General features: G+C 39.2%; 2 protein-coding genes across 3 annotated transcripts; one reads left to right on the top strand and one right to left on the bottom strand.

Moving 5' to 3' along the window:
* The first annotated feature begins 3,952 nt into the window (after positions 1-3,952).
* On the top strand, positions 3,953-5,712 carry LOC136246863 (uncharacterized). The gene is made up of 3 exons (XM_066038461.1): positions 3,953-4,347; positions 4,399-4,675; positions 4,869-5,712. Exons 1-3 carry the CDS (start codon positions 4,131-4,133, stop codon positions 5,689-5,691), a joined length of 1,317 nt encoding a protein of 438 aa, XP_065894533.1. The 5' UTR covers positions 3,953-4,130; the 3' UTR covers positions 5,692-5,712.
* Positions 5,576-9,277, bottom strand: LOC136246862 (uncharacterized). 2 transcript variants are annotated; one of them, XM_066038459.1, is made up of 8 exons: positions 8,790-9,277; positions 8,692-8,739; positions 8,200-8,642; positions 8,023-8,154; positions 7,274-7,875; positions 7,121-7,223; positions 6,668-6,967; positions 5,576-6,621 (listed from the first exon to the last, which is right to left on the bottom strand). In XM_066038459.1, the coding sequence occupies exons 3-8, from the start codon at positions 8,266-8,268 to the stop codon at positions 5,839-5,841; spliced, it is 1,989 nt and encodes a 662-aa protein (XP_065894531.1). In that variant the 5' UTR covers positions 8,269-8,642; positions 8,692-8,739; positions 8,790-9,277; the 3' UTR covers positions 5,576-5,838. The 2 variants fall into 2 exon arrangements, with proteins under 2 accessions (XP_065894531.1, XP_065894532.1); XM_066038460.1 differs by lacking the exon at positions 8,692-8,739.
* Positions 9,278-11,030: the final 1,753 nt, after the last annotated feature.

Raw genomic sequence — 11,030 nt, 5'->3', positions numbered from 1 at the left:
GTAAAGCTTTCCCACACCACAAAAGTATACAGGTGTATATATTCAGAGTCAATAGAACAACATGTGGTATATTACTAATCCAAACATCAGGAGTCACCATTCCTCCTGTTAGATAGTGTATGAACTTGGCTGATAACTAATTAACTACTACTATTATAATTTAATGTACTGTAGTTTGATCCACATGCACAAGTATATGAGTCTCAATTACATAATTTTACACTTTCCTGTATCATTGCAAAAAAATAATGAATTCCTGTTGTTACTCTTTTAAACAAGCCAAAGCCTTTCATTTTTATTCAATTGCAATAAAAAAGATCACAAAAACATACATCTTTAAAAAACATGGGGCATTCCTCCATGCAGACCCTGCATATACAGACAGTTCTGTGCAGTGTTTTGAATGTTGTTTTTTTTAACCTGGCTCAGTATGGTGTAGCATCCACTGTAAAATTGGTTAACCTGTCGAAGGGAATGTGGTTGCTTTGTTTATGTGTATGTTGTGTTAGCTATAGCTAGTGCAATCTGACACATTCAGTCACATTGTAGATGAATGCTGACATTGCCATATTTGAAGGCTAGATCTTAAATAATTTTATCATGCTGTGTACAGTTGTCAAGTTTTCCTGTAGTTTTCCTGTTTACAGACTGAAAGCTATGACACAAGTAAAATTGTAAGCAAATACAATTCAAACTCTACCACATACACAATATATGTTAATTGGCTTCATATAATTGGCTGTAATAGCATTAATGTTTACTCTATAAAAGTGCAGTGTTGTGAGAATGAACTTTGTAGCTGTAAAGGTCAATCCAAATATACTCAATGGCGGATCCAGGATGGGGCATTTGGGGCAAATGCCCCCCCTCCTCCTAACCTTTTGGAGGAACCATATACTTCTGATTAAAATACAAAATTTTATGTCAGGGCCAGATCCATTAACTCATGAAAACTATATGCACATTTTAGTAGCATTTATTACAAATTCACCTGAAACCAAAACAAACTATATAGCTGTGAAATTGCCTCCAGCACCTTCGTGCGTACTAAGCGCCTCTAAAAATAATTATCGTATTGCTGTCGTTTAAGAGATTCATAGCGTTTCACACAGTATTTAAGACTCCACAACCATCTACAAAAGCCAAAATGTCAAAAATCAATAGTGAGACACTACTAAGTGGTGATTTTTTTGCTGCTTCAAAAATGCAGCAACTAACTGGCTTTCCGCTCCAACCACCTACAACTTAGCCAGTTAGCCTGTTTGTGCCCCTCCCCTTGCCACCTCCTGGATCCGCCCCTGTATACTGCATCAAAAGAATGGCGCCAGGCTTATCATTTTCATCTGAACACACATTCCAACTACATGCATCCAAAGTAGCCATTATGCTTTGTTTTCAGCTATAGTATGTACGCGTTGAACTGGATCCTCAAAAACATTTAATAACTCATGGATGCAATTACACACGATCTTGAAATTTGGCTCATTTGTAGTACTGCTTGACCCGCTAAAAATATTTCAAAATCTTTTCGTTCAAATATCTGACATAATATTTACGGCCAATCAAAATTTTCATCATACAGCATTTCCTATGGGGAGGCCATAAAAGTACAGTGTCCATTCTACAGCCTTTTCCCAAACTTGTAATGTAGCCAAACCATATGTGCATGTTATTGACACCTTTGCTGTCTCCACTAATCATCAGAAAATATCCACTTTTAATTTTTAGCTGTTGTTCAGGATCCAGCTCAACTTGTACATACTATATTATGTACAACCCGTTATGCACAGTTATACAACAATCGAAGTTTGTCATATTGAATTTAGTTACTTTACATATAATTATACTGTAGCAAGAACATAATGGCTATGTGATTAGTAAACCAATATGTACACATCACCATGTCCATAACATGTGATCATAGCATAAACAAGACTACCAGCAAGCTGACTCATACAGCCAGTTAAAGATCATGAACAATGCAACATATGACTATAGTCCCACAGAAACATACTGATGTCTCTGTGGTTCAGTTCACTATACATGTTGTGACAGAAATTTACTATTGTTAGGTTAAGAAAACAACTAACCACCATAGGCATTGAAGCCAAACTTTCAGCCCTGTGATGTACACTTGTTGGAGACTTAAAATGGCAGGGGCTGATCCAGGGGGGAGGGGGGGGGGGTTGGGGGTTGAAGCCCCCCCTCCTTCATATTTAGGCTTTATTTGATCAATATGCTGAGTATTATATTGAAATTTTGTCTTAGCATAATTATATGATCACTAATAATACAAATACTCATAAAACCACCTTATAAACATCTTTCCAAGGTATTATCAGTGGATTTATGTTAAAGTTTATGCAACAAGGACCCGGATCAGCATTGGAGGTGTACAAGATCGAGATACTCTAATAGAGCAGTCAGCTAACTACTCTAATAGAACATTCACTGGAAACATGTATATAGTTGGTTCAGTTATGGAATTTTCCAAATCTGCCTACACCTATACATACAATGAAGTGCATTGGTCTGTTTAAAGCGTTTCATTCATCTACTTGTGTAGTTAATATGTATGGCAATACTTAATTCAGGTACACATTTTCCATTGAAAATGCTCTCAGATTCAATCTTGTATTGTTCAAACTTCAAAATTTTCCACTTTCAACATTATTATTCTAACATGCACCTATTCAGTGTTGTACAATTGTGAGAGGGTGCATCATGTACTTGGTTGTCTCCCAAACTTTTCAATTAGCAAAATGCTTCAGAGAGCCATATCTATAAAGGCAGTATATAAAATATCTACAGGCAGAAAATATTATGAATTTTATGAGGAAATGTCTCCAAATTGCAGTATTTTAGCGTCTATTTTTCAAAATTTTCCTGGTGGGGGGGGGGGGGGGGGGGAGGCATGCCCCCAGACCCCCCTAGTTCCAATATGCTTCGCACACCTCTACCCAAGAGATTGGTACCTTGAGTTAGCCCCCCCTTTTATAAATCCTAGATCCGCCCCTGAATGGAGGTAACATTTAGTAAAGATTTAATGCACAAAATGAAGGACAAAAATCAGTAAAAGTCTCTGCCTTTTATATATAGGACCAGTGATGAGCAAGACATTAAATGGTATGAATGAGCAGTGCAAGTCTGTGCAGAGTTGGGCAAGTTTAAGTCAGCTAACTAACTCTCAGGAGGTGTGCACTGTCAAGAAAGGTACTAGCTACTGACTGTGCAGCTGAAAGAATGCTTTATGCTATTAAGTGGATGAGTATTTAAACAGCTACTAGCTAGAGTTGTCTTTTCCGGTAGCTACCAAACTTGGTTAGTGGAAAACCCAATCAAAAAATAACATCAAAAATGGATTCCTTGACCCTAAATTAGTCTTAAAAGAACCTTATTTAAAATTTTCATTACTATATTTTTTCATGTTGGCTAGCTACTGGACGTATAAATGTAGCCCAGGTGGGGGCTCATTTTGTTTAAAAGTAAACTATCAAACTTTTGTTAGCCAGTGGTTGGTCACAAAACCACAGTTTTTGACCCTATAGCTACTATTTACTGAGAATGAACAGTAATGATTACAATATTTTTAATTTAATTTTTATGCGGCGGCCTAATTGCAATATCTTTATTAATTCCTACACCTCAATGACCTCATTACTGGATAAGCACCTCATTACTGGATAGGCACCTCATTACTGGATAAGCACCTTTTAAATGCACTTGTCAATATCATGCCCACCCACCCACCCTCCCCCCCCCCCCCCAGTGGGGGAATACAGGGGATTTGACAATTCGTGGTGTCAAATTCCCCACTACTTGGGCAAAATCGGCTGTCAAATCCGGCTAGGCCCCCAGGTCCCCCACCCCCTAGTAGGGGATTAGACAACACTTCAAGGTAGTCTGGCGGCGCCCGCCCATTCGCATAGAGTAAGGGTCTGGTTAGTCTCGCGTGGCCAGACCGCTGTTCCGCGCAGGGGCTTATCGATTGTAGATTATAAGCGCCCGCGCCGAATAGGGTCTGGTACACTTCCAATAGGCCAGTTGTGTTCGCGACCCAGCAAAATGTTGGGTGTAAATTATTTCCATCCACCTATAGGCGCCGGATAGATTTTATTTAAGACTTAGAAATGGAAAGGACTGCCCATGTCTGTGGAAGTTCGTCTATTATAGATGCAGCAATTGAAGATTCCATTCAAGATCTAGGTTTAGACACCATCAAACCCAAGCAGCGCGATGCGATACAAAGCTTCTTGTCTGGAAATGACACGTTGGTTGTTTTGCCGACTGGTTATGGGAAGTCTCTCATATATGCAGTTCTTCCGCTGATTTTTGATAAACTGAGAGGTAAGACTAATCAGTAAGTAATTTGGTTCAGTGGTTTTATTTTACTTACAGGGTGCCAAATGGAAAGCATTGTTTTAGTTGTAAGCCCTTTGACAGCCCTGATGATGGATCAAAAAAGAATTTTATCTCAGAAAGGCCTATCAGTGGAGTATGTTGGAGAAAAACTCGAAAACATAGATGATGTATTGAAAGGCAAAGTACAACTTGTGTATATCAGTCCAGAAAGTTTACTGGGCAATGCAAAGATCAGGAAAATGTTGTTGACTTCTGTGTACTCCCAAAACTTAGTAGGATTTGTTGTAGATGAGGCTCACTGTGTGAAGATATGGTAAGCCAGCTCTTAGCCGGGGTGTGGCAACTTCCGAGATATCTGATACAGTTCCACCACATGTTTTTGATTTATAATTTGCTATAGCAGTAATTACAAGGGTGAAAGGGGTGTCAGACCTCTTTAGTGTACCACCTACACTTTTAGGTAGACGTGATTAATTTTAACTACACATTTGTTTTCCAAAATATAGGGGTGACAAGTTTCGGAGGACGTTTGCTGAGATAGGGACAATCCGGAGCTTGATTAATAAGGAAGTAAACATTCTTGCTCTCACAGCCACTGCTACACATGAAACAGTGAAGAGTATCTTTGAACGTTTGTCAATGACTAATGTTACAATGGTCGGACTTCCTCCTGAGAGGCCAAACATCAAGTACTTTGTTGTCCCTATGCCTAAAATGGCTGATCTTTGTTCAATACTAGCTCAGGAGCTTATAAGCATGAAGGCTGACATGCCTAAAACAGTTTTGTTTTGTCAAAGTTTGCCGCAGTGTGGTGATTTCCATGTAAGAATCAAGAGGCTACTAAAACAGAACATTGCTATACCACCAACAGCTCCCAGTATATTTCCTTTTCGAATGCTCAGTCTTTTTACATCGGCATCTAGAACAGTGATACAGGAGAAGACCCTACAAGAATTCTGTAAAGAAAAGACCAACTTAAGGTTGATCATTGCCACTACTGCTTTTGGCTTGGGGGTGGATTGTCGAGATATAACTCGAATCATCAACTGGGGTGCACCCAATTCCTTGGAAGAATTGGTTCAAGAATCTGGTAGAGCTGGACGAGATAGTAGTGAGGCAGAATCCATTTTATACTATGGGAAAGGAGCCATGACACACATTTCAAAGCCCGTTAAGATTTATGGAGAGAATCAATCTCACTGTAGAAGAACGCTCTTGTTCAAAGATTTTCTTTTCAGTGATGTTGACAAACACGATATTGTTGCATGTAGATGTTGTGATTTGTGTGCTCGATTGTGTGTTTGTGCTAAGTGTAAAAACAATAATTAAAATACAATTTTAAAGATCTAAGTTTATAATTTTCTCTTTAAGCCACTCAGTCACTGCTTTCCAATCAAATGTTTGGAATAAAGGACTCCTCTTGTACGATTGGAGATTCTGTTGACTACTTTCACTGAACACATCATCTGACACCAATTATTGAGATACTATCATAGCCAAATTTTTTTTAAATGCAGGAAATGTGTGATAGTCCTTATTCTTACTAGCATCAGCCTCATCTTCAAAACGACCACACAGCTTATTGATAATGCCCAGTGTACGTCCTACAGTTTGTATGCACTGGGGCTTCAAATTTGAACCCAGGTTCTCCATCATAGACTTCACACGCCCATTTAAATGTTCCATATGTAGATCGCAAGCTATATTGTGTCCAATTCTTCCAACAGTATTGATAGTTCTCCCCCACTTTAGCTCAGTAACCTGTCTAGGTGACATCACCATAGTCTGAGATAATAATTTGAATGCTTCCAAAGCATAATTTCGGCGGCCAGTATGTTTAAATACAGGCATCAGAAACCGCCAATATCTAATAATGTGATCGCCATCACCCTCTTGTACAGCATCATGGAAGCCATGCCACAGCAAGCCTAAACTCATGACATCCAGTGCATAACTGTAGTCAGTTCCTTTGGGTGGTATTTTTGAGTTGCTTGAGAATAAATTCATCTTGATCCAATTTCGAACTACGCATTTGGCAACATCATTGCAAGTAAAAACTCTGGATGGCTCATCTTTCATAAGCTTTGTGGCACCAGCAACAATGTACCCGTGCAACACAACCATCAAAAAATCTTCTGTTGCCTTCATGCACTTAGAAGGATCACTCTTAACGGCAGTACGGTTGATTAAGTTCCTAAGTTGATACAGCGTGCCTTTATCTTTACTTGACTTCTTGGTGTATAGTCGCTTCCACATTGCCTGTAGTATATTAGTAACACTTGTACTCAAATAATATACCTGTTACCTGTAATAGACACATTCTAGCATGCCAGTCAGCAACAGCAGGAACAAAACCCTCCAATCGATGTAAAGCTGATGTGTCATCATCCCGTAATGTAATGGCACCTCTAGCACGAGCAGCAGTTAACTGATCACCAAAAAGCAAGATCTTGATTAATCTTGAGTCATCAACTGTATAATCTTTTCCCTCTACAGACACTGTCTTGGTTGCAACATGCACTGGAACATAGTTACTCAAATCATCTAACACCTCAGTCATTTCCTTCAGCAGAGCTTCATTCTTCAGAATCACACCAAGTGGTACCTAGATGCAGATAGATATTACATATATCACAAGTATCAGAAAATTTAGATTACGTCGCCTACAGTATATTATATATCTAATACAACAAATCCATGACACATACCTATCTACTGTACAAATTTTATAGAATCAGTTATATATGAATATACATACCACTTCAGACTTGCAAGCCATTTCCTTAGAAAATGCACTGGGGATATGCCATGTCACCAAACTTTGCTGATCCTTGAATTGCTCCATGCTTTGCACCAAAATCCTACAATAATCAATGTATTACAAAGAGACACTAAGCAGCAGAATACACACCTTGCTACTAGGGTTTCAAATTCACTGAGTAACTTCTCCACATCATCCGAGCTAGGCAAAAAATTATCAGGATATATGTCAATAGAAGAAGGACAATCATCTGATATTTCAGCAGTGTTGACTCTATTCTGCACAGCATATGAATGAAAATAATGCAATGACCGTGTAGTACGGTCATGACGTTGGAACGAAGGCCGTACATTCTTATCTATGTTGTCCCCTACTATGACATATCCATTCACTGGCTGGTTGGCAGAAACAGTTAAGCTGATCTCATCAGGGCTAACTGGTGACTGGATCAACATAGGACTTTGGTGCACTTCTGCTGCCGTGACACCGTTATCATGTCTTGGATGACAACTCTCATTTATAGCACTCTCAGTATTCGCATCTTGCAAATCATTCAGGTCAAAGTCATCGTCATCATCCAGATCAAATTCATCATCATCGTTGAGATCAAAGTCATCATCAGATAAAAAATCTCCAAATGAAGAGTCACTGCAGCAGCTGCAATCATCATCTTCGTCGCTGTCGTTTCCATCATTTGCCATATCCAAACAAAGTAATGGGTCACTATTGGCCCGTGGCTGGTCATCGGATACCTAAAAGTATTTTAATTTCAATGCTAATAACCATTATTTTTTATTTATTTTATTATAGTGCTAAAAGTCACCTGGTCCTACAGCCTGTTAAAGATGTTAAGACGATAAGGTGTGTTTAAAAAGTTTGAGATTATGAACATGTCTAACCTTAATAGTCATCAATAGCTTGTTCACCCAAGATATCACATCTGCATCATGATTATCAGACAGTTTTCTAACAGTGTTAGCAGTTGCTGTCACTGATACGGTGATCATAAATGGTTGTAAGCATCGAAAAACCTGTTACAAATAGTAGAAGAGTCATTAAACAGACAACATTAATACCTGCTTGTGTACTCCATTTGCATATAACATCATTGACACAGCCTTTTGAATTTGGCAAGTTGTTTGCATTGCATCTTCAATACCATCGAAACTATGAAACAGATAAACTTCTCCTTAGCATTAGGCAGTAGATCATGTAGGAACATCCAAAGTGTAGGAACAGCCTCCTTCAATTCTAAGCCCAATAATTCCCAACTAAACTTTTCAAGTTGTTTTGGAGACTCCCTTAACATTGATTTATGTGTTGGAGAATTCAATACCTTCATCTCTTCACGAGCTTTATTGGCCATTGCTTTTATTGTGCAGTCATGTAGGTCCTCTGACTCAACAACTTTCTCTGATGTAGCATTGTACGACTTTCTGCTTAGGGATGTTACAATTGGTTTACGCTTTGGTGTAATACGGTGGTTCCTTACGCGGCCATCTCTGCCTTTAATCTTCACCTACAAAATAATGATTTCGATAGATTTTTAAACATGCATAGCTACTCACAGTTACTTCTGGAGTATTGGGTCCTGTGGATACTGTTGATGTGGTGTTCTATTTGACTATTTAGTATAGGAGCATACTGGTACATAAAAATTGCTTACTATGGCTTCATTTTCATCAGCTTCTCTTTCTTGATCAGGTTCCCCTAGTTGGGCAGTCTCAGCAGATCGCTTCTCTCCTGTGTGTGGCCTGGAACAAGACAACTCTGTCTGTGGTGGTGCACTTAAATTAGAAAGAATGTCAGAGGATAGCTGGTTAACTTTCACAACAGCTTTGTTGTAGTTTATCAAGTTTCTCTGACAATGTGCACAGAAGTATGCCTTTTCTTCAGTTAGCTTCTCAAAAGAATTCACTGACAATCCTGGCCATGTGGCAAAAATAAGTCGATTCAAAATCGCCAGCTCATTTGAACAACTGTTTGCCTTTCCATATAACAACTTGCGGTATCTTCGAGAACCGTCAGTGTCACACTGAGGCTGTAAACACAGAGCACAAGACTCCATCTACCTCGAGTCCATCACTCAAATACAGGCGCAAAGACCAGCACGAGTTGGTCAACGCCATATTACTGTTAAATAAAGTGCGAACACAACGGAAGTGTACCAGACCCTATTCGGCGCGGGCGCTTATAATCTACAATCGATAAGCCCCTGCGCGGAACAGCGGTCTGGCCACGCGAGACTAGGGTCTGGTATGCTTAGTATCACCTAGTTGGGCATTTGATTCATTCTTTTGACGTAACATAAACAAAAATGCGCTGATTAAACGAGGAGCGTTCTGATTGGTTGCACCAGTTTTTGGTAATCCGGTTCAACTCTACTATACTAAGCATTCCAGACCCTTACTCTATGCAAAGGGGCGGGCGCCGCCAGACTAACCTCAAGGATGACTAAGCGCATATTTCATGCATGAGACTAGTAATAAACCTGGTACACCTGTAGCTAGTAAAATAATAGAAAGTGCGATTTTATTGTTTAGAAAATTCAGGGACGGTGGAGCAGGCCAAAGAGTGCACTTGTCAATTTCATGCCCCACCCCGGGCGTCCCCACACCCCAGGTGGGATTTGACACTGCTTCTTGTCCCCACCCCTCGGGGCAATTGACAGTTGTCCAATTCACTGACCGATTTTCGGTAGTTGCATTTCTACATAGGCAGCGGGGACGGGGAAGCCAGGGGGACCATCGCCCCCCCCCCACTTTTATGGGACACTGTTTACAAGAAAAGATCGAGATACTCTAATAGAACAGTCAGGAATCTGGATACTCTAATAGAGCAGTCATATAGTATTCAGAGAAGCAATGTAGCTAGCTACTTAGCTACGTATGTGTAGGTGTAGTTATAAATAAGGAGATTAAGGAGATATAATTGATGGAGAGCAGCTATTGTCAGCAGGCTGTGACCTTTTTTTTTTTAGTCTTCAACTTACAGCTGGCCTGGCCCCCTCATGTTAACTTTATCTCTTGCAGCCATCCACTTTTAAAAGTTCTGTAAACACCATGCTGGGACAGTGAAAGACCAATGAGGAGTGATTATTAGTTATCACATTCCCAGACTACTGTATATAGCTACAATTGGCTAGAGCAAGGGCTAGAGTCAAAATGGAATGCATGGATCTGCCACTAAACTCCTACCTTATAAACACAAACCTTCTCCATGTCTATGACCTATATTTAAATGCATATTGCAATGATGACATCCACTTTGATGCAAATTTAGTTCACTTAGATATTGAATAGCTATTGATCTGAGTAGCAAAGCCATATCCATGGCAATAGACTGATAGACCAATACTCCTTAATAGATCGATACTCTTCTATTAGAACAGTCACTTTGTTGTGAAGCATTCTAATAGAGCATTCACTGATTAGCATTTTCCAAGATGCTTGTAATTGTAAAAAATGTTGTTAATAACCTAGTACATGTAACATAATGCATAAATGCAAGCATAATGGGAACACCAATTTGAAAGAGCATAATAGGTGAATTTTTTTGGAAAGTTCTGAACGCATTTTGGGCAAACTTTTGAGTATATTTAACTCAGGCCTATACCTGTTGCTATTATAGAACTCCGCAGACACTAAGCTGTATTTCTAAGTACATTCAATGTAAATCATTTTGTTGATATGATGTTTATAGAACATAACCATAGCTATATGACTCATATCTTTATTATGTCATTATACTATGGTGATGTAATTTTCAGCCCTTATTTGGCTTTTTGATACAAATAATTTACAGAATGTCAATATTCTATACCATGACAGAACAGAGCTGTGACCTGTTAAGTGATGGGATGCAGTTTGTGCCACACACCGTAATTTTGTAGACACGTTAACTTATA

This window comes from Dysidea avara, chromosome 2, assembly GCF_963678975.1.
Source record: "Dysidea avara chromosome 2, odDysAvar1.4, whole genome shotgun sequence".
In the NCBI taxonomy this organism is placed as follows: domain Eukaryota; kingdom Metazoa; phylum Porifera; class Demospongiae; order Dictyoceratida; family Dysideidae; genus Dysidea; species Dysidea avara.
The sequence above is the reverse complement of the archived record's forward strand: the minus strand, read 5'-3'. Positions and strand labels throughout refer to the sequence as shown.

Coding starts and splice junctions, on each gene's coding strand:
- LOC136246863 (XM_066038461.1), top strand. CDS start 4,131: ATGGAAAGGACTGCCCATGTCTGTGGAAGTTCGTCTATTATAGATGCA. Junction 4,348..4,398: donor GATTTTTGATAAACTGAGAG/GTAAGACTAATC, acceptor TTTTACTTACAG/GGTGCCAAATGGAAAGCATT. Junction 4,676..4,868: donor GCTCACTGTGTGAAGATATG/GTAAGCCAGCTC, acceptor TCCAAAATATAG/GGGTGACAAGTTTCGGAGGA.
- LOC136246862 (XM_066038459.1), bottom strand. CDS start 8,268: ATGCAAACAACTTGCCAAATTCAAAAGGCTGTGTCAATGATGTTATAT. Junction 7,224..7,273: donor TTTGAAACCCTAGTAGCAAG/GTGTGTATTCTG, acceptor TGATTATTGTAG/GATTTTGGTGCAAAGCATGG. Junction 6,622..6,667: donor CTAGAATGTGTCTATTACAG/GTAACAGGTATA, acceptor AATATACTACAG/GCAATGTGGAAGCGACTATA.